Genomic DNA, 24,736 nt, shown 5'->3' with positions numbered 1-24,736 from the left:
GGGTTCTGCACAAGGCTTTTTAATGTCCCTATATGACAGACAAATCACCATCAACATCCATATGAATACTGAATACAAACTGAATCCATACTTTTGACATGCTGTCTAGTGGTATTGTATACCACCACCTCTCCTGCCCTGCCAGATAACATTCTGACGGTGAAATTTATCTCCAACAACAGGACTCGAACCTGCTAACCACAGTGTCAAACCACACAGACTTGACACACTAACAATCATGGCCATCAGACATGTATGATGATGATGAGGACAGAAGATACAGTTGACCTGAAGCATCCTTAGACAGGGCACAAAGCTGGAAACTCGTACTGCAACATGATCCATCTAGTCAGAAGAGAGGGACAGAGGAGTCACATTGTCTCCAGCTTCTCACCAAGGCTGCCATAGTTCAAATCCCAGCCAATGCATGCAGAATTCTTCAAATGAAAGTCACATTCCTTCAATTCAGAAGTGGTTACAACTAAATGGAAGAAATGCCATAGTCCACTAGGATTTCCAGTGACTGGGACAGAATCTCCCATTGCCTTCTTTCTGTCTGTCTCTGTTGACTGATCTTTATTTCCAAGTGTTAAGAAATTAAAATAATAATAATAATAATAATAATAATAATAATAATAATAATAATAATAATAATAATAATAATAATAATAATAATAATAATAATACCTCCTCACTCCTTAAACAATTTTCACTTGCAATTATGATTTATATGATTTTATTTTTATAAATCATGATGTAACCCCTTTAACACAATAATTATCTCCATCATACACAAATAGAAGAGAAACAAATTATACCTACTGCACGCCTGAACTAATCAGAACATAAGAAAATGGAACTGAAGCTGACTGCTGCTTCCTGATAACTAATTCATACTTCCAATATATTTTCCACAGCTCCATCCAATCTTATCTTGTGTGGACATAACTAAGTGTACTTAACTGACACATGCTATCTCTCCCATACATGACAGTAATGAGAAGTTGCATATTACCTCACAGAGCTTGTAATCTTCCTTATCTACTGCTGCACAGACCAGATCAATAGCTTAACCCCATGGCCTTGCCAAGGAGAGATTTGCATGAACAATACCGGCAACATTAAACTAGTCATGTACAGTCATTTGGCGTGCCAAAACGACTGCTGCCGTTCCAGATGGCCATGAGGTCAGCGTGATGATGTCCTCAACCAGCCTTGCCAAGGAGAGATCTGCATGAACAATACCGGCAAACACTAAACTAGTCACGTACACCCATTTGGCATGCCAAAACGATAAACTAGTCATGTACAGCCATTCGGCATGCCAAAACGACTGCTGCCCTTCCAGATGGCCTGGAGGTAATGAAGTGCCGCGAGGTCAGCGTGATGATGTCCTCAACCAGCCTTGCCAAGAAGAGCTTTGCATGAAAATCCTATCAACACTTTGGGAAAAAACAAAATGTGGCACATACAGCCCTTTGACTGCCTTAGTTTGCCAAAATGGCTGCAGAAACGTGAGGGTTTTATTGTTGTTTTTTTTTTGCTAGTTGTTTTACGTCGCACCGACACAGATAGGTCTTACAGTGATGATGGGACAGGAGAGGGCTAGGAGTGGAAAGGAGGTGGCCGTGGCCTTAATTAAGGTACAGCCCCAGCATTTGCCTGGTGTGAAAATGGGAAACCACGGAAAACCATTTTCAGGGCTGCCGACAGTGGGGTTCGAACCTACTATCTCCCGAATACTGGATACTGGCCGCACTTAAGCGACTGCAGCTATCGAGCTTGGTAAACGGGAGTTTAACATGGTGAGAATGATGGCATCCTCAATCATATTACTTGACTGGGTCCACTGCTTCTCATATCAGACACCTCCTTGAGAAGTACACTATGTATGAGGGCAGCAGAATACATCCCCTGCCTGTTGTAAGCCCCCTAGGGGCTCTAAATATGGCAGCATGAGCTGGCGACCACAGGGCCCCTTGCTGAGTCTGGCATTGCTTCCTCTTACTTTTGTTAGGCCCCTCAATTTCATATTTTTCTATCTGACCTTCCTGGGTCAACCCTTGCTTGTTTCTGACCTCTATGGTATTCATTTTGTAAGGTATACAAAGTCTTTTACTTTCACACCCTTTCTTTTGCCAATATATTCTTCATTATTTGAAGGATCAGATCTCTACCATATTTCTTCGATTGAATGTTAAAATAATATGGTTGCCCAGTTGCACTTCTTCTCAAAATAATAGCCATCACTACCACCACAGCTGCTCAGCTGGTCTCACAAGACTGAGTGAAGCCTACACCAGCACTCATTCCAGAAATAAAATCCTTGGACTGGCTGGGAATTGAACCTAGGCCTCCAAGTAAGAAGTACACATGTTATCCCCACACCATGGGGATGACGTCAGCACTTGAACTAAACTATTTTCAAGACACTGGGTTAACACATGCCATAATATAACACTGTTGGTGTGTGAACATAAAGCACAATTTCTGACAAGTTCAAGGTGCAAAAAGAAGTTTAACATAGATGTACTTTTTCTCCTCTTCTGTACAATATTTGTGGAGATTGTGTGATAAGATAGTATTGGAGGGATGAAATGGAAAGGTAAAACTGGATGATCAGAATATTTCTGATTTACTGTTTCCTGATGACACTTCCTTCATTGCAACATTTCAACACCCAGTAAACTTTTTTTTTTTTTTTTTTTTTTTTTTGGGACATAAAACCATTATTAGTTTAACAAAAGAGTTCAAAGTGTAAGTCACAACTTTGACCTGGAGATCAGCTGCCAGAAAACAAAAATAACAAGGATAAAGGTAGTCAACTTGCTGACATAAAGATATTTGGTGGTTTAGAGTCATGTTTGTATATTACCTCTTGCCAGAAATGTAAGAATGGTAGCAGGGCTGGTATGTGGTTGAAATGGTACACACAGCTCACCTCCATTGGGGGTATGCCTGAAAATAGCTGCAACACCTTGGGACGAGGACACGAGTTTGTCCGGCTCCGGGTTCGATTCCCGGTTGGGTCGGGGATTTTACCTTTCATTAGTGTTAATTCCTATGGCTTGGAGACTGGGTGTATGTGACGTCTTCAACATTAGATTTCATCTTAGATAGGACCCCATCCTCTCAGATATTATTATTATTATTATTATTATTATTATTATTATTATTATTATTATCATTATTATTATTATTATTATTATTATTATTATTATTATCGTAAAGCCTCCGTGGCTTAGGTGACAGCGCGCCGGCCTCTCACCACTGGGTTCCGTGGTTCAAATCCCGGTCACACCATGTGAGATTTGTGCTGGACAAAGCAGAGGCGGAACAGGTTTCTCTCCAGAAACTCCAGTTTTCCCTGTCATAATTTATTCCAGCAACGCTCTCCAATATAATTTCATTTCATCTGTCATTCAGTAACCATTTCCTCAGAGGAGTGTGATAGGCTTCGGCATCCGGCACAGTTCATATCCTTGCTGCTAGATGGGGGCTTCATTATTCCATTCCTGACCCGGTCAGATGACTGGAAACAGACTGTGGATTATTATCATTATTATTATAGAGCAGGAGAAAATATAGAAAGCCTCCTGACTTTTGGTTTGGCCAGGTACCTTAAAGAAAGTCTTGCGGAAGAGCTCTATTACGATTTACAAATTCAAGAGTAAGAGTGTGTTATGAGTTTTTCATCTATATGAAGACAGCAGTATTTTAAAAATAGGGGATGTTCCTTGTCTTGTGGTGTTTGTCCTTGTCTTGTCTTTCTGTTGCTCCTTTTTCCCACCCTGGCCTGTCATTATCCTTATTCTATTAAGTATTCATGTACCTGTTTTCCTATAAATGGTTTAATTAGAGATTGCTCAACATTCCACCTGCAAGCTTCAGTGAATGGAAGGAAGGGCTTCCTTAAACTGTTCACAACTACAAATCACCTTCTTCTACTAAGTCTCTTACACTGAAGTTAATTCTGAACATTCTTCTAGGTCTTTCTCTGCTTCCGTTACTCTCCAAGTCTGGAAAACCTAAGCCGATCATTATGCACAGTTCCATCTAACTTGCTGATTTCTAACGTATCCATTTTGTCTTCCTCATAAATTCATTCAGGACACTACTTGCACCAGCAAAACATTCTGGCTTTCCCAAACACACAAAGAATATGCACACAAAAAATTAAAATTGAATTGTAAGTTGTTATTGATCTTGTCTCACTGACCTTTGAAGATAACAACTGAACAATGAACAGATTAAACAGATTAACCTTGCAGTAATGGCAATTCCTTGTGATAAGACTACAAATATGTACTGATGGTATGTGGATTATCTCAGCTAAAAATACCTCACAATGTGACACTCTTACAATAATATACTGTAATAGTTATCGAAGAATCAAAATTCACAGCTCACACGATTCCCTAAAAAGCAATTCTCAAGAATGGAATAAAAACAGAGATTTAAGAGACTATGAAGTGAGATAGGTTAAGGATTTTGATAAATATAACTTTGCAATACGCATGTACAGTAGTATTATTACGAAGTATTTAAACTCGAGATGGCCGATGACAGTGGTCAAGTCGTTCAAGTGCTACCTTCTAGCGACCAGGATTGTTGGTTTAATTTTGGTCAAGGTCAGTATTTTGAATGATGAATTGCTGTTGTTGCTTTAATTATTTGTATGGCATTATACATCACATAATAAAAGAAGAAGAAGAAAAAGAATGAAGAGGTTCTATGCGGTCCATAGATGGCCAAATTTGCAAACAAAAAGAAAGAAGAAAAAAATAATAATGTGAAGATAGGTGATGCAACATACTATGAATTTACTTATGCTGGGATGTAAACAAGAACTGTGATGAATAGGAACATGAGGTGTTTAATCAACTAAATTACTGTAGCCTATCATAGTACAGAGTTCTCATGTCACTGTTAGGAAAGCTGACTGTACCAACACAGAGCTGGCATATTCGAGCACCCTGAACTATCAGTGATTCATCTTGCAAGAGGAAATAAGTCAACATCAAATATAAAATCAGTTGTTTCATAGTCAAGCTTCAACAGAACATTTGTGTGCCACCTAGACATGAGTCAAAAACTAGATATTTAAAAGATTATTATTATTATTATTATTATTATTATTATTATTATTATTATTATTATTATTATTATTATTATTATTATTATTATTATTATTATTATTACTGTATTGTTATTATTGTTATTGATATTATTATTATTATTATTATTATTATTATTATTATTATTATTATTATTATTATTATTATTATTATTATTATTATTATGTGCAACCAAATTTATAATTTATGAGAAAGCAGCAAAGCCATCTCATTACAAATCAAGAAGGCCCTTGGAAGAGAAGAAAGTAAAGGCTTCCGTTACTCATAACCTCAGCACTAAGTGGGCTAGAATTGTTAGCTCTATGCGTTGCTGCCTTTGCTTTCAGAAATGAAGTTCATACTCATTGTGTCTTGTCTCTGTCCAGAAGCGGACATCTATTTTTGAAATATTTTAATTTTCTAATAAGAATGAAGCTCGAACAAAACATGTCTTTGATGTCTCGGCTAGGCAGCCTCCACTCTCAAGTAATATAAAAGCAATTAGTTTAAAAAAAAATACATGAGCAAGGAAAGCTAATTTTACACTTCATCCTCCATACTGGCACTTAACAGCTATATGTACATACAATTTTAAACATTCACATTAATCTAGTCAACATCAATCCTCTGACAGAACAAGAAAAGTCACTAACTGTCATTGACCAAAAGAGCAAAACAGAGAATTTTTTTTCCAAAGCAATATACAACAAAAGCAAAGCAAATTCAACATGCAGACAAAGAAATAATATACATGCAAATGAAATGAATTTTCAGGAACCAGTTAAATGTTCAATGATGTGTTGCATCTTGCTTCTTAAATGAACACTGAGAAGTTAAATGAAAATTTTACAGCAAACATTCAGGATATTATCAGGAACTTCTTGTTGTGTGTTGTTAAGATATAACAGTGTCCAGCAGGTTCACACATATCCCTTCATCCAAGTGTATACAAGATCAACATCAGAACCTTGTTGGTACGTGATATGAATAAATGCTTATCTTTGTTCGATTATAGAATGATACTGAACATGTGCTGCTAACAGTACACAAACATTTCAAATGATACAGTATTCGAACCTCTTATCTTTCAACTTGAGGGTGACCGCAATGACCATTACATACAGGGCCCAAAATCTTTATACCTTAAAAAAATATAAATACTGCTTGCCTTTCGAAGTACATGTCCTCAGGCTAATTTACGAGCTAACCTGAGATCCTTCTGAAGAACTTTGTCTTAAGTTTCCACTGCCATCAGCAGTTCAGTAAATTATGTGCAAAGAAATTGAGTATATGGAACAACTCCTATATAATAGATGTCATGACTACAGATGAAAGGAAGAACTTAGGGATTGAACGAGCACACACTGTGACACATCCTGCAGTGCACAGTTTTCACCACCATCTTTGCACCAGAAAAAGTGTCCATGACCCAGATATATGAACTGTGGTGGAAACTGCAGGAGATACCACGATAAAGTGTGTAACAGCTGTCTAACATTTTTAAGTGAATTCTATTCATAAGTATATTTCAATATTAAAGTTAGCATAAGAAACGCCACTGGGGAAGCAGAGAATGAAAACAGTCGTATGAAAATTCAGATGGATAGTGTTGTATGTCCGGCGCTCTCTTCTCGCTCCGACAGCCAGCTGCACGCGCGCCTGTGTATCATTCTGCTAGCTTCGACGCGCAGCCCTCAGTGCGCGTGCCTGACCATCGAGTGTACTATAAATAGGAGCTCCCGTCCTGCTCAATCGCCCACTTGCCCCGGTGTCCAGCTCCAGAATACACCCTACGTCGAGCACGGAGGCTACTCCTCTTGAAAATGTGCTTCGACCAGGTGGACTGAATTTCTGGCAGTACGAGGTTTCACCTCTGGTCACCGCTCCCTTACCTGTTTCCGCTGCCTCTGTTCCGTAATTCTTTTACAAGCCATTGTCATTCCCTAATTTACGCAAGCTCCCTTAGTTTCGCTAGGTGGAATTTCTTCAATCAATTGAACTTGCTTTTTAGGAATTCAGGCACTTCAACAAACAAGGACTCTCAAAGACATTCATGTTAGTGTGCCAGATAGTTCTCGACTATCAACGTGTCAATTCACAAAGACTATCTTTTCAAGATAGAAGTGTATATAAAGACTGTAAACCTGTACATATTGTATAAAGACAGACTTTTCTCAAGATTCAATATTCCTTTTTGCTTCAAAATAAATTTCAGTTATTTGTGTAAATATTATAAAGTGAAGCAATAAAAGTTGTGTTTTGTAAACTTCAACCTTGGTTACAACACAACTCTATGGCGACGAGGTAAAAAAGCAACAAACTACACGTCATCAGCCCCAATCGCCAACTCTATAGCAACGAGGTAAACACGACACTACAATTCAACGGGCCCAGTTGTCAACTCTACGGCGACGTGCTAAACCACAACGACACTCCAACCAGTTCTGACACACAGCTTACCTTCCTCTTTCTTGCACGCATCTCGCAATGGCTACTGCGGAACAACTTGCTACGGTCTTCCAAGCCTTACAGCAACAACAACAACAGTTTATGCAACAACAACAGGCAGCGTTACTTCAGGCTATTCAAGCTATTTCTGTCTCTACACAGCCATCAGCTATTCCTCCGTTCTCTGCTTTTGATCCAGCTAAGGAAGAATGGTCAGTTTATTTAGCCCGCTTGCAACAGCATTTCATCTGCCATTCTGTCACAGATGATCAACGCCGCCGCGCACTATTTCTTAGTTCGGTTGGCAATGCTACGTGTGAATTACTACGTAAATTAAGTCCAGAAGAACACTTATCTGAGGTACCCTTCACGCAGCTCTTGGCCCGTCTCACGGAACACTATGCCAAAGCTCCTCACATAGTGGCTGCTCGCTATAAATTTTTTCAGTGCAGAAAGCAACCCCATCAGACACATACTGAATGGATAACTGAATTGCGTGGTCTAGCTAAACCCTGCCAGTTCATCTGCTCCAAGGACGGTTGTGGTTCATCCTACACTGATTCTCTCATTCGGGACATGATAATTTTACATACTCCTGAAGACAAAATACGTTTTGACGCTGTCAAGCAGAGTAACCCTTCTTTAGAAGACGTCCAGCGTATTGCTACGGTTTATGAGCTTACTACCAAGACTGCCGCAGCCATAGCTTCTCCACACGCAGTTGCACAAGTCTCGCCTCAGGCCCGCAAGTCCTCTGCTACAGTGAACCGTACGGATAAGGCGCTCTCCACCAAGCATTCTCGCCAGGTTCCCTCTCGTCATGCTACACGGAAGCCCAATTCTAAAAGCACCTCGAAGCTCCTGCCTTCCTGCCGAGGTTGTTTCAAGCATCATGAACGTCGTGACTGTCGTTTTTTCAAAGCTACTTGTGAACGATGTAATAAACTTGGACACATTCAGACTGTCTGTCAAAGTTCGCCCCGCCCTGCTAAGACTCCTGCAGCGCGCCGGAAGCATATACAGCCCCGCCAAGACATGGAAGTTGATCAGATCAATCTTATTCTTCCCACAAAGGATTCTCACAAAATCATCATTCCTCTCTCATTCTCTGATCGATCTGTCGATTTTCAATTAGACACTGGATCACCTGTCTCTATTATTAACCTGACTACCTACCACGACTTAGGTTCACCTTCATGCTCTCCAGCTGACATCCAGCTCGTGACATTTAACAAGAAGAAAATTGACATCAAAGGTCAAATCAAGCTTCAGGCTAGTTATAAAGGAATTCAGAAAGCCATTCCTCTTCTCGTAGTTAACAACTACACTGCATCAAACATTATGGGCATGGATCTATTTAACTTATTTGGTTTCCAGATACATGACAACATTAACGTCGTATCTACATTGCATCCTACTTCTGACGTTCCCGCTCTCCTAGCGCAGTTTCCTGAAGTCTTCGACTCTCAGCTCGGAACAGCAAAAGACTATACAGCTCACATACAGCTGAACTCCGGAGCTAAGCCTCGCTTCCTCAAAGCTCGTCCAGTACCCCTAGCACTTCAAGACCAGGTCACCAAAGAATTAGAAAGATGGATACAAACTGGAATTGTAGTACCAGTTACTTCTAGTCAATGGGCTACTCCACTCGTGATAATCAAGAAACCTGATGGTAATGTTCGACTTTGTGGCGATTTTCGATCTACTGTCAACGCACAACTCGACACCGATATCTTTCCTATTCCACGTCCAGAAGACTTATTCCGTCGTCTCTCTGGTGGACAATTCTTCTCTCGAGTTGATCTTAAAGAAGCATATCTCCAGCTACTTTTAGACGAAGAATCTAAGAAATTTCTCACACTCAACACTCCTCTAGGACTGCTACAGCTCCAGCGGCTCCCATTCGGTGTTTCATCCTCAGCGGCTATTTTTCAGCGCTATTTGGCTCAACTCACCGCCTCAATTCCCGGTTGTGCTAACTACCTGGATGATATTATTGTTACTGGAAAAGATCATCAGGAACATCTAACCAATCTCCGCCTTCTTCTCCAGAAATTGAAAGACAATGGACTACGAGCGAATTTCGCTAAATGTACCTTCTTTCAGCCTCCAGTTCACTACCTCGGACATATACTTGATAAGAATGGAATTCGTCCTAGTATGCAGAATGTCTCCGCGATAGTAAACATGCCAGCACCTCAGAACCTCAAGCAGCTTCAGTCCTTCATAGGCAAAGCGAACTATTATAATAAGTTCATTCCACACTTCGCTACAGTGGCAGCTCCATTAAACGCTCTACGTAAAAAAGGTGTTAAGTTTCAGTGGACCCCGCAATGCCAACAGGCATGGAAAACAATCAACAACGCCTTAATTCAAGCTATACAACTCACTCATTTTCAGCCCGACAAGGTCATCACGCTAGCTACTGACGCTTCAGACTACGGTGTCGGTGCCGTTCTCTCCCAGAAGGATCGTCATGGACAAGAACGCCCCATCGCCTTCGCTTCGAAAACACTTAATGACCATCAACGTCGATACTCACAGATAGAGAAAGAAGCTTTAGCCATCATCTTTGGTATTCGCCGTTTCAATGAATATCTTTATGGCAACCATTTCCTGATCATTACCGATCATAAGCCTCTCGTACACTTATTCCATACTGGTAATAAGATCCCAGAGAATTCCCTCAGAAAGCTTCAAAGATGGTCCATGTTCCTTTCTGATTATTCCTATCAGATTGTATATCGAGCCACATCCCAGCATTGTAATGCTGATGCCCTCTCCCGCTTACCCGTTGGTCCTGATACTGCCTTCGATTCTCAAGAATCTGAATGTCTTCAGTTGGACATAGAACTTGAAGATACTGTATCCAGTTTTCCTATTGATGCTACCTGCATAGCTAAAGCTACGGATAAGGACAGTACACTTGCTACTGTACGTACTTACATCCGCAACGGTTGGCCTCTTCAGAGCACACTTCCTGCCCACCTGGCACCTTATCATCGTATGCAGCATCGTCTCACGACTCGTGCCGGAGTTGTACTACTAGAAGCAGGCACCATCTTCCGAGTGGTTATCCCACTTAGCCTACAGAAACAAGTTCTCGAATTATTACACCAAAGCCATTGGGGTATCTCCAGAACAAAGCAACTCGCCCGTCAACACTGCTACTGGCCCGGTATTGATGCCGCCATCGAAAAGCTAATACGTCATTGTGAGCAATGTCAAACGAATCAGAACGCCCCGTCTTCTGATCTTGCTTCATGGCCTCCTGCTACTACTCCATGGGAACGAGTTCACATCGATTTCGCAGGTCCTTTCCTCAATTCCATGTGGTTAATAGTCATCGATTCACTGTCAAACTTTCCATATGTAGTGGATATGCATTCGACTACTACAACCGAAGCTACCATTCGTGCTCTCCAGAAAATCTTTACTACAGAAGGTTTACCGCAAGTACTCATTTCGGACAACGGACCTCAATTTACAGCTACTGCTTTTCAGAACTTTTGTACACATAATGGCATTCGTCATATCCTAGCACCACCTTTTCACCCTCAATCTAATGGTGAAGCTGAACGCTTCGTACAAACATTTAAAAGAAGTATGAAGAAAGCTGTCTCTTCAGGCTTAAATAAAGACCAAGCCTTGCTCCAACTCTTAAACAACTACAGAACTCTACCCGGCGCTGATAATATCACTCCTGCACAGAAGCTCCATGGACGACCTCACAGAACTTTACTTTCTCTGTTACAGCCTCTTCCGGCCCAGCATAAGACCTCACCAACGAAGTTCTCCCTCAACGACAAGGTCTACACCAGGACATTCAAATCCAACCCACTCTGGATACCTGGAGTCATCTGCAGATCTTTGGGTCATCGTCTATACGAGATACAGACTACGGAGAAACGTATCTGCCGCCATCAAGATCAGATACGTCTGCGCTACCGCCCCTGTCCAGCTATTGATGCTATTGCTAAACCTGATAAATCTATTGCTGAACGCGCTTTAGATCATTTAATAACAATGGGTTCCTTTCAGGACGAGACAGCGCCACTCCGCCCAGTTCCAGCTCCGGACAATACAACAGAGACGTCAGCAGCTCCGCCCCAGCATCGCAGTCGCCGCCAGCGCCGCCGCCGTTTCACGCCGTACCGGCGTATTTAGGAGGGGAGGGTGTTGTATGTCCGGCGCTCTCTTCTCGCTCCGACAGCCAGCTGCACGCGCGCCTGTGTATCATTCTGCTAGCTTCGACGCGCAGCCCTCAGTGCGCGTGCCTGACCATCGAGTGTACTATAAATAGGAGCTCCCGTCCTGCTCAATCGCCCACTTGCCCCGGTGTCCAGCTCCAGAATACACCCTACGTCGAGCACGGAGGCTACTCCTCTTGAAAATGTGCTTCGACCAGGTGGACTGAATTTCTGGCAGTACGAGGTTTCACCTCTGGTCACCGCTCCCTTACCTGTTTCCGCTGCCTCTGTTCCGTAATTCTTTTACAAGCCATTGTCATTCCCTAATTTACGCAAGCTCCCTTAGTTTCGCTAGGTGGAATTTCTTCAATCAATTGAACTTGCTTTTTAGGAATTCAGGCACTTCAACAAACAAGGACTCTCAAAGACATTCATGTTAGTGTGCCAGATAGTTCTCGACTATCAACGTGTCAATTCACAAAGACTATCTTTTCAAGATAGAAGTGTATATAAAGACTGTAAACCTGTACATATTGTATAAAGACAGACTTTTCTCAAGATTCAATATTCCTTTTTGCTTCAAAATAAATTTCAGTTATTTGTGTAAATATTATAAAGTGAAGCAATAAAAGTTGTGTTTTGTAAACTTCAACCTTGGTTACAACAGATAGCATATCAATATTTTTGAAGAGATGGAAGAAAAGTGTGAGATTAGAAAAAATTGTCTGCTGAATGTTTAACTGGAGGTCAAACTCATAACAAGGCTGCAGCGTGAAGATATTTCCAAGATTTATGAAAGAGCTGAACCATGAGCAAACAGTTCAATTGGTGAAGAGAGAGTATTCCAACATGAAATAATTCTGGCCACTGAAAAGAACATGAGCCCCTATCTACCCTGCATCAAGCAACCACGCTTGACTGGACACTATACAGTAAGCGAGGATACATATATTTTGCCTGAAACTTACTAATGTACAAAAATTAAATCATGGTGACTGATGGTTCATGGTGTGAGTTACTATAGTCACGTCCTAGTTCTTGAATAATGGGCAACGGCTGAGTGGCCTAGTAAGTGGTCCTGAGAGTCGGGGTACCAGTTGCCACGGAATGGGAGTAGGCATCTCAGACCTATTCCAAGTCATGGCCCTCCTTGTGCTCAGGCGGCTAGGACTATACAATCCACCGGTGGTCCCTAACCCATTAGAGGAGAGATCCTCACTTGGACTATGTGTAACTAGGGTAGCATCCTGCTTCACGAATTTGCCGAGCTCAGAACATGTTAAGCAAGCCTCGGACCTATGGGAGTAACGGAGTCCACCTCCCATTTGACAGGCGAGGGACTCCTTGGATACAACTTGGTGAACAAAATGCAATTCGCTGGGGAGCTATCAATATCAATGGGACTTATGGAAAAAAGAAAGTAGAACCGGCTGAGTCAGCAAAGAGGATGCATCTGGATGTGCTAGGAATAAATGATACTCGGTAAGGGGAGATAACGAGAAAGAGATAGGAGATTATAAAGTGTACTTGATGGGTGTTAAAAAGGGAAGGGCAGAGTGTGGGGTAGGGCTGTTCATCAGGAATACTATTGCACGCAACATAGTTTCTGTTAGGCATTTAAATGAGTGAATGATGTGGGAGATTTGGCAGTTGGAGGAATTGGCATGAGAATTGTCTCGGTATATTCACCATGTGAGGGTGTAGATGAGGATGAAGTTGACAAGTTTAATGAAGCATTGAGTAACATCGTAGTCAGGGCCAACAGCAAGGATAGGATAGTGCTAATGGGCGATTTCAATGAGAGAGTTGGAAATAGAACTGAACTGAAGGATACGAAAGAGTGATTGGAAAATATGGGGAAGATATGAAAGCTAATAGGAATGGGAAGCGTTTGATGGACTTCTGTGCTAGTATGGGTTTAGCAATTACGAATACATTCTTCAAGCATAACGCTATTCACCGCTACACATGGGAGGCTAGGGGTACCAGATCCATAATAGACTATATCTTAACCGACTTCAAATTCAGGAAATCTGTTAGGAATGTACGGGTTTTTCAGAGATTTTTTGATGATATTGCTGGTGAGATGTAGTGTTTACAGTGAACTATGTCCTCTGGTATGGGCTAGAATAAATTTGTACTTTCATTGACCTGTCTCAGTCTCATCCTTGGTTTTGACAACATGAAAGTGACCGAGGTATGAGCGATTCTAGTAATACCGTTCCTTATGCAGCCAGTCCCTGTTATGAATGGTGTGAAAATATCGCTCATCGGGTCGGTTGGTGCATGCATTTCAGTGTGCTTGGCAGACTGATATGTAATAGCAACTTCTGGCTCGGTGAGGAAAACAACGGGAAACTACCTCACTCCTCATTTCCCTAGTATGCCTCTTCAGTGACACCTAGGCTATCTATGACAGCTGATGGTAGAGCTGTAGAGGATCAGACCAGCCTTCGGGATGAATACCCAACATACAACAACATATACATAAACCACTACATGATTTGTAGTGAACTAAGTATCTCTAGGCCTAGGATAGAGAAAGTGAAATCTGTCTGCAAGCGAATAAGGGTAGAAAATCTCCTGGACGAGGAAATTAGACATAAGTACATGAATATAATTAGTGAGAAGTTCCGAACAGTGGACAGTAAGTAGGTTCAGGATATAGAAAGATTAAGGGTGGCATACAGAGATGCTGTAGTAGAAACAGCAAGGGAATGCCTAGGAACAACTGTGTGTAAAGATGGGAAAAAGCGAACATATTGGTGGAATGATGAAGTGACAGCAGCTTGTAAATGTAAAAAGAAGGCTTATCAGAAATGGCTCCAAATAAATGCTGATGAATACAGGGAATTATATGTAGATGAAAGAAACAAGAGCAAAACAAATAGTTGTTGAATCCAAAAGGAAGTCGTGGGAAGATTTTGGTAATAACCTGGAAAGGCTAGGTCAAGCAGCAGGGAAACCTTTCCGGACAGTAATAAAGAATTTTAGGAAAGGGGATAAAAAGGAAAAACAGTTTTTTTGAGTAATTCATGTCAACTCACAATAGATCCCAGGGAATCACTGGACAGGTGGAGGGAATATTGTGAAAATCTTCTCAACGTAAAAGGAAATCTTCCTGGTGGTGTTGCAAACAACTGAGCTTATAGGTGGGAGGAAACAACTGATGTTGGTGAAATTAAGCTTGAGGAAGTGGAAAAGGTGGTAAATAAGCTTAATTTTCATAAAGCAGCAGGAATAGATGAAATTAGACCTGAAATGGTGAGGAATAGTGGGAAGGCAGGGATGAAATAGCTTCAAAGAGTAATAAGATTAGCATGGAGTGTTGGTAAGGTACCTTCAGATTGGACAAAAGCAGTAATTGCACCTATGTATAAGCAAGAGAACAGGAAGGATTGCAACAACTATCGAGGTATCTCATTGATTAGTATACCAGGCAAAGTATTCACTGGTATCTTGGAAGGGAGGGTGCGATCAGTCGTTGAGAGGAAGTTGGATGAAAACCGGTGTGGTTTCAGACCACAGAGAGGCTGTCAGGATCTGATTTTCAGTATGCACCAGGTAACTGAAAAATGCTAAGAGAGGAATAGACAGTTTTATATATATGGTTCGTAGATTTAGAGAAAGCATATGACCGGGTACCAAGGGAAAATTATATTCGCCATACTGGAGGACTATGGAATTAAAAGGTAGATTATTAAAATCAATCAAAGGCCTATATGTTAACAAATGGGCCGCAGTGTGAATTGATGGTAGAATGAGTTCTTTGTTCAGAGTACTTACAGGGCTTAGACAAGGCTGTAATTTTTCACCTTTGTTGTTCGTAGTTTACATGGATCATCTGCTGAAGGCTATAAAGTGGGAAGGACGGATTCAGTTAGATGGAAATGTAGTAAGCAGTCTGGTCTATGCTGACGACTTGGTCTAAATGGCAGATTGTGCCGAAAGCCTGCAGTCTAATATCTTGGAACTTGAAAATGGGTGCAATGAGTATGGTATGAAAATTAGCCTTTCGAAGACTAAATTGATGTCAGTACGTACGAAAGCCAAGAGAACTGAATGTCAGATTGGTGATACAAAGCTGGAAGAGGTAGATAAATTCAAGTATTTAGGATGTGTGTTCTCCCAGGATGATAATATAGTAAGTGAGATTGAATCAAGGTGCTGTAAAGCTAATGTAGTGAGTTTATATTTAGAAATTTCACGATCCATATTGAAGTGGGATTACAATAATTGAAATTATTAGGAGTCTTCCTATTCAATACAAAGATATTTATTAACGTGAATTCATCAGTGATGTCGTTCACATGAGGTACTAGTTTCGACACTTAACTCGTGCCATCATCAGCCAACGAGTCAAATCAGGCAAACACAAGCAACTTTAAAACAATTTAAAACACACTGCAACACCTGCATAGATGAATATTAAATAAAATATGGTACATGATGATATTGCACTTTAGTATAAAATCCTTTTAAAAATTATGATGACTCCATTGTTTTATACACGTTGTGGTTATTCCAGCTTGTATATGTCCTTAGTTCTTTAATCTTGTTGAAAATACACTGCAGAGTTTTAATGTCATGTGAAGTTGACACTTTGTTTGATCTGTGATTTGGTTCCGAAAGAATAAACGTTCATGTGATGGACTTGGTTAGACCCAAAGAATTAATTCTCACTTCAATATGGGGTTTTGGAACCTTGAGCAGCCTGTTTGATTGGCAGATGAAGCTGGACTCCTTCTTACCGTTGGTCTTTATAGCTATTGTTGAGAGTGAAGGAGAATTTCCTGTTGTGTATGGTTTTTTTTTTTTTTTTTTTTTTGCTAGGGGCTTTACGTCGCACCGACACAGATGGGTCTTATGGCGACGCTGGGATAGGAAAGGCCTAGGAGTTGGAAGGAAGCGGCCGTGGCCTTAATTAAGGTACAGCCCCAGCATTTGCCTGGTGTGAAAATGGGAAACCACGGAAAACCATTTTCAGGGCTGCCGATAGTGGGATTCGAACCTACTATCTCCCGGATGCAAGCTCACAGCCGCGCGCCTCTACGCGCACGGCCAACTCGCCCGGTGTTGTGTATGTTTATCAGGGACTCAAGGGAGACTTCATTAGTTAGTCGGAACATAGAAAAAATGATGAACTCTTCTCAGAAGAACTCTTAAGGTTTCACTTTACTTTTTCCTGCCTGCTGGCTCTTCAGAAATGTGTGCGCATGCGTTTTGTATTCATGAATCATTCAAGGCGAATATTTTCACACTGCAAGATGTGTGGTTAAGGTTATTTTTAATATTTATAACTTTTGCTTTCTCAACGATTCATTTGTTTCTACATTCGTCCCTGTTTTTATCTCCTCGTAAGATGTGTATTGTTTAATGTAACGCCTTGTGTAATATAAATGTCTACATGCTAGCCTATTTCCCACATTTTGGCTGAAGATGACGCCAAACAGCGTCGAAACTAGTTCCAAGTGTAAATATATGTTGTAAATAAACTATAACATTTTTGTATTGAAAAGGTGGACCCTTTTAAGTTTCCTATCTTCCATTCTCAGTTCAATACGGACAAAAATAAAATTCTTAGATTTAAATCATTGGCTGATGACGGCATGAGTTAAGTGCCGAAACTAGTACCTCCTGTGAACAACATGGGATCAATTCACATTAATAAATATCTTTGTATTGAATAGGAGGACCCCCTAATAATTTCAATTATTGTAATGCAGTAAGCTCGCAGTTGCGATCAACAGTATTCTGTAAGAAGGAAGTCAGCTCCCGGATGAAACTATCTTTACATCGGTCTGTTTTCAGACCAACTTTGCTTTATGGGAGTGAAAGATGGGTGGACTCAGGATATCTTATTCGTAAGTTAGAAGTAACAGACATGAAAGTAGCGAGAATGATTGCTGGTACAAACAAGTGGGAACAATGGCAGGAGGGTACTCGGAATGAGGAGATAAAGGCTAAGTTAGGAATGAACTTGATGGATGAAGCTGTACGTATAAACCGGCTTCGATGGTGGGGTCATGTGAGGTGAATGGAGAGGATAAGTTACCTGGAAGAATAATGGACTCTTGTTATGGAGGGTAAGAGAAGTAGAGGCAGACAGACCAAGACGACGATGGTTAGACTCAGTTTCTAACAATTTAAAGATAAGAGGTATAGAATTAAATGAGGCCACAGCACTAGCTGCAAACAGAAGATTGTGGCAATGTTTAGTAAATTCACAGAGGCTTGAAGACTGAACACTGAAAGGCATAATGATCTATAATGATGATGTATGTATGTAGGTAACTGACTGTACGGCCATTAGCTGCAATAAAGATACTGAATATCTCAAACACAAATAAATAAAGTAGAAAATCACATGCTTCACTTTAGGTGAGTAAATGATTAGGAACAGAGTTAAAAAAAAAAAATGTTAAACATTATTCAGAGTTCAAAACAGTCCTCCAAAGTTGCTGAGTAAGTTTCTGAGGACAAGTGCTCCCAGTTCAAGGAATGGATTTATCCATGAGCATATAGCATGGCAGCTTTGCAAGAATAACTAGTAGAAATAAGCAAGAATATTTTTTCTATCGAGACACACAATTGAACATGCATTCTCTATTCCTACTACAACACAGAATTCCTGTCATGTAAACATCTGCATTCATAACATTTTATTATGATTTTCTATACAACATGAAGTACTACTGGGTAAAAGCAATATCATCAATACGCTTAATACCACTGTTATTGATACACTCTGAATACATGCATGCAATGCACCACACAACTTTTTCTAACCTGAACACATGAAGGCACCAAGATGAAAGGCGTAGGAGGAGGAGACTTTAAGCCTCCGGGTATTTGTGTGATATCCACCTTCTCACACACTTCCACCACTGTCTTCCTCTTTTCTGCCAAAGCAACATCGGGTATCTTTACGCGCAAGCAAACCTCCACCACTTCTTCCCCAAGCTGTTCCTCGTCACTAGTTGGACAAATGTTAGCAGCAAACACTCCCTCTTCCAGAGAGGACGCTGGCTTCTCAGCATCACCCCCAACAGTGAGAGAATCCACCACCTCAGGAATAATGAGTTCAGAATAACTTTGAGACTCATCCGACTGATTTTGAGCACAATCACTATTACTAGGTTTATCCACCACCACCATCACAGAGTTAGAATTATCTGATGCATTGATTTCTGTTTTCACCAAATCCAACACTGTCTCGGTGGCTGGAGAAATATCAGGAGTGCTAATAATGCTATTAGTAGAAGGAAGTGATCCAGTTGCTGTGGACTTCACTTCCACCAAGGAATTTACAGGAGAAACAGCGGGATGAGCTTCAACCACCAACTCAATCATGCAATTAGTATTGTCACGTACTGCTTCTACATCTTCAGATGACTCTTGGTTCTGAGGACAACTGATCAGGTTTTCTGTTTTAGGAGAATGGAAATCAGTAAAGGTTTCTGAAATTTCTTCATCTGGTTTTGACGAAACTTCAGCAGAAGACTCCAAAACTTTTTCGTGAGTGTAGACAGAGCCATTTGGAGAAGATAGGGGTTCAACAGAGCACAAGTTGGTAAAAAATTCAGGAATCTCACAACTAGATAGTGGTGCAATTGAATCTGATGAAACGAGAGAGTTTATAGGAGAAATCTCATTAGTGGCTGAGGAAGAAGAAGTGGAACTGGACTGAATATTTTCTGAATCTTCTGCAAGAAATTTGAGAGGACTGTCAGGAGAACAAAGAACACTCTGAACAGGAGACATCACAATTGATGTACAAGAACATGATGAAATTTCTGAACTCTGTACAATAGAAGTAGTTATATCTTCCTCAGAAAGAAAATCTTTATCACCATCACCACTACTCGGAGTCAAGCATTCACAACCAACAACACCATCCTCCACAAACAAACACAATTTGTTAGTTTCCTCACCAATTACAGGCACAGTGCTTTGATTAGTCACATGTGAGCTGCAGTCTTCTTCTGCTCCAAGAGGTGATGCAGAGGTCTGCTCCGTTATACATTCAGCACCACCACCAACATCAACATCACAACATTTACTTGACACCAAGGAAGGAGTATCGGAACCCTCATGCACCAGGATACTTGGGGATGGGTCACAGTTTCCCACAACAGTCACTGAAATATCAGGGATTTGTGAACTTACATCACAGCTACTGTCAGCCTGCGTGCTTGTATCATTACTATCCATAGAATGCTGAACATTCTTGTCTTCAGGTACACTGCTACTGCTGTTTACATTATTTTCAATATGACAAAATGCCATTGTACAAGTCTCACTTGAATCCTCCTGTGGAATGGGAGAGAGTTGCTCTGATATGCCACTCCCCTGGGCCTTGTGGCTTACGATTTCAACCTCCAGATGATAAGAGTCACGGCCATTCTTATCCAGTTCAAAGTGAGGCACAACGCTGGTAATGGCAGTTATTATCTCACCATCCTCAACTGGTTCATCAGCTTGACTGACAGAACACGATACATCTGCTGTGTGAATCCCACTGTCTTCTCGGTCTGTATCACCACTCTGGGAGGAGAATGCCAACATCTCTGTAGACGATGCTGATGCAGGGTAATTTCTTGCACGATTACAACAATCGAGGTCTTCTAAACTTTGGACCCTCTCAAAAGCTTCATTTACAACATCATTTGAACTTTCAACATCCAGACTGTCCAATGAACGATGAAACTGTTGCCTCTTTGAGGGATAAATTTCAACATCATCTGGGCTTACTGATCGCTCAGATTCAGCAGTAATAGTTTTTTCGTTTTTGTCAGTGTGTTCATCCCCTTGGGGTAATGATTCAGTATTTTGGAAATTTGCAAGTTTGTTGCTGAAACTGGGATCTCTATCAGGTGTCACTCTTTTAGCATTCTCTTTATGGCAAGCTGCATCAAGATTTGACAACCGTTCCTTAATGGAATGGGAGAAATCTCCAGATTGCCTGTTAGGAGAAACTGGTTCATTTTCATCCTCAGAGGACTTCTGTTTCTCCAATTGAGACAGCCGTGTCCTAATTGATTGTGAGGTTGAGATATCACTACAGGAAAGTCTATGGTTATCTTTTACAGTATCCTTCTCCAACAAGTTATCATTTGATTTTTGTTTCTGTAGGCTTGACAATCTCTCCTTAAGAGAACTTGAGATTTCAGTAGCAGAGATTCGATTATTGCTTTTGGGTAGATTACTGGAGGTCTCTGTTTGCTTCTCGAGATTAGATAATCTCTCTTTGATAGTCTGAGTGGTACTCAGACCTGACTTCCTAGTTGAAATCTTTGGAGTCACTTCATTGCTTTCTGAAGCCTTTTCAAAGAGCTCCCTGCGCTTCAGGACATCCACTTTAGGCAAGGGAAACAGCCTACTGCTATCTGGAATGCTGTTGAGGTCCGCAGATGATCGCCTCCTCTGATCTAACCCAGTCAATCGTCCCTCAATCTTTGGATTTGATTCTCGCCTTGGCTTTACTGGAGGTGGAGGTGGGCTCTTAGCACTGTGGCCATTGGACAACTTACTTACTTCATCCAACTCCTCTCGACTACTACTCAGAGATTTCCTGTCAGCTGCCTTTGACTTGACTCTTGTTGCTGTAAAATCAACGTAACTCTGAATGGCTCTTTCGTAAGTGTACTCTTCGGGCTCTGGAGATGATGTCGTTACTGAATCTGATCGGTCCTCACGATGTCCATTCACACCATTCTTCCCTTGACTGCCATTGTGATGTTCATACTGGTGTTTCTCTGTTTCTTCTCTATCACTCTGAAAATATGAATGGTATCATTTCCATTATAAAGCTATAAAACCAACAAATAATCACTCAACATCTAACATTAGGCATACAATAATAAAAGCTACAAATATCCTATCACTAATAAGGCATTAACTTTACAGAAAAACAAACATTTAATTCTTAAAATGAAAATGGTCACTATTAATACATTAAATGTCATATACCAATTGCATTAATTTGACCAACAAATGTTAAATATTACAATATCCAATTACTGTATTTTTTTCTTAGAAGTGCAAATAAAAATTATAAGTAGAACAAAAATTCTGTAATTTTAAATCTCTTTGTCTTTAAGAGGTTGCATATGCAGTGTCAATCAAAATATTGGAATATGTAGAACAGTAGTAAGCAATATTTAGTTAGTCAAATTAACACAATTTTAGCTATAAATAAAAGAAATTAAGTTAAACTTATCAGAAAATAGCATAAATTTAAACTACAATATGCTATTTCAAAATATTTAACACTAATTCTACAAAATGATAGCAAGATTATAAAAATACAAAATGGCAAACATAAGAACGAATACAGCAGAGCATCAATTATCCAAATACTGATCAATGGAAACATCGGTTAACCAAGCGTGTTGCAGTCTGCAAATTCAAATTTGTGTGCCATGTAGAAGTTCCACTAGTTGTTGTGCGGTTCCCAAAAGCGACTAAACATAAATGCATTGTTCTTAGTGTTCCCGATAAAGTTAAAATAATAGAGCAGTTGAAGAATGGTGCTAGTGGACCATGCTTAGCTAAGGAATATGGAGTTGGAAATGCAACAATATCAGACATTAAAAAGAACAGTGAAATGTAATGTTGTATGGCTTTTAGTGCCGGGTGTCCGAGGACAAGTTCGGCTTGCCAGGTGCAGGTCTTTTCAATTGACTCCCGTGGGCGACCTGCGTGCCATGATGAGGATGAAATGATGATGTAGACAACACATACACCCAGCCCCCGTGCCAGCAAAATTAACCAATTATGGTTAAAATTCCCGAACCTGCCGGGAATCGAACCCAGGACCCCTGTGACCAAAGGCCAGCACGCCATTTAGCCATGAAGCCGGAAAAAACCATAAAAATAAAAAAGTGATGTCATTACAAACTTCGTGAGTGTACTTGCCATCCAGTGAGGAAGCTTTTCACTGCCTTCAGATGGCTATGAAGTGGTAAGAACAAGAAGAAGAATGTGATACTGTCCAACTGCTGTCTTTAAAACGTTTGTGAGATTCAGCAGCAAGAAAACAAGTCTCAGCTCAGAAGAAAATAAAATGTTGGATTTCTTTTCCTAAAGTGTACGCTAACTTTAATGTATTACTTTATGTATGGTTATTTGTAAGATGTGTGAAACAAAACGTATACAGTTTTGTGTTTAGAGTCAATTTTATTCCATCCGAACACCCCTAGTCCCCAGTTGTTTTGGATAATCGATGTTCTACCTATATTTCATATTACTTCAAGAAAAAGGTATATTACTACTAACATATGCGATCTCCCATTCATTCAAAAGCCATGAGAAGGATGCTGGGGATTATTCAGTGTTGTAATTAACACAAGCTCAGAAGGTTTTATATACTACGCTGTGTGGGACTGGAAAATTTACTTTTGCTGTATAAATGCAAGCTCAAGCATTAAATATTACCTTAAGCTGCTAATTTTCATTTTATTTGAAATTTTCACTACAGAGATTTTAAATATAAAATTATACATAACTGAGTGATAAATATAAACCTTAATGGCAAACTGGTAGAATATTCCATACAAAAAGGTGCAAGGTAAAAAAAATATCCGTAAATTTTGCATATTTGTGCAGATTATCATTAAGTACAGCAATAATTCAAATATTAGTTCACATAGCTATTCAATTCATGCCTGAATTCTGCAATAGAACACCCCTTTCTTTGGCAGATTACCTAGATGTTAGGCCCCTTTAAACAACAAGAGTTTTTTTTTTTTTTTTTTTTAAACTTCAGCTTATAAATACTTTCAAAGTAATTGATGTCTGATGCAAATAATGGTCCATTAAAATCACACAACTAGAGTGACTGATTAGGGAACAGTAAAAAGGAACAGTCCCTCAAGCAAAAGACAACAACTTGATGATTTTATAAAACTTTATTTTAAAATAACAGTTTTGCCTGTACCTTGCTCAGAACTTCTAAAAATTGGCATTTGTGTGTCAGTCATGTCCAGAATAACAGGGAAATGCAATTTTAAATGTCTGTCCATCTGTATGTATATATGCACATCATGAAAACAGAGCTGAAAAGAATTTAATGAAAATCGGTATTTAAGGTCTGGGGAAAAGGTGCCACAATATAGGCTATAAATAATTTTATTCATGTTGGGTGAAATGGTAGTTATGGGGAAGGTTTGAAAATTAATTCTCAAATACCTCTATTAATTCTGATCCCATTGATACATGATACATAACAAAAGTTGCAGAAGATAATATTACCAAACTTATGTGCAGTACAAATCAATTTCATGACGAAAAACAACAGTATTATTTATGATTACGTTTATTATTTTCTGCACCCTCCTACTATTAATGTTAATCTTACTGAATGATCTTTTGTAACAAAGAGAGTAGGAATAGTTTCTAATCTTCCATGTCTCATACATTTTTGTCATAGTAAAAAGGTTACCAGTAATGATAGTTGAACATAATATCTGTCCCAAAGCGAGTCGTGAGTGGATGTCTGCCTGATGTGCGATCTAGGGAAGTTAACTTGCAAAAGGGAACAACGTGTCTCTGAATTTGGCAGGGAGGAGCTCAGGAGTTAGATACTTTTCTTTTTTGTCTTCTCATTCCTCTAGATCATACATATTCTGATAATGACTAGTACCTGACGCACTATTCAAGCTATTCGATCCATACTATGGGAGCACTGATAGGAATGGGGATGTTACAAACTGAAAGAAACACAGCAGAGTAGTCTTCACTGCTGTCTATGGCCAGGACATTACAGCATTTCCATTACAAACTATGTCATAACTTGACAACAAACTAACGTTTAAAGAAGATAAACCAGAAATCCAGCACAAACTACTATGTAAATGTCACATACAAACTGTTATCTCATAACTTTCAAGTCGAACAATATTGTAGTCTGTAAGAAGAACATCATGTTCTAATATTTCTACTGATTTAGAGTCATATGTTTGATTTAAAAAAAAGGTC

General features: G+C 40.0%; 1 protein-coding gene across 8 annotated transcripts in view; it reads right to left on the bottom strand.

Annotated features, from left to right (window-relative positions):
- Window positions 1-24,736, bottom strand: part of smash (smallish) — a 321,926-nt gene that overhangs the window by 54,850 nt on the left and 242,340 nt on the right. For 7 of the 8 annotated variants that reach the window (XM_067142672.2, XM_067142671.2, XM_067142675.2 and 4 more), the window contains 2 exons: window positions 19,925-21,532; window positions 18,545-18,823 (listed from right to left, as the gene is read on the bottom strand). In XM_067142672.2, the coding sequence (XP_066998773.2) occupies window positions 18,545-18,823; window positions 19,925-21,532 (1,887 nt within the window). The remainder of the gene's footprint in view (window positions 1-18,544; window positions 18,824-19,924; window positions 21,533-24,736) is intronic. The other variant, XM_067142678.2, reaches the window with a different exon arrangement.

This window comes from Anabrus simplex, chromosome 3 (genome assembly GCF_040414725.1).
Source record: "Anabrus simplex isolate iqAnaSimp1 chromosome 3, ASM4041472v1, whole genome shotgun sequence".
Classification (NCBI taxonomy): Eukaryota; Metazoa; Arthropoda; class Insecta; order Orthoptera; family Tettigoniidae; genus Anabrus; species Anabrus simplex.
The sequence above is the reverse complement of the archived record's forward strand: the minus strand, read 5'-3'. Positions and strand labels throughout refer to the sequence as shown.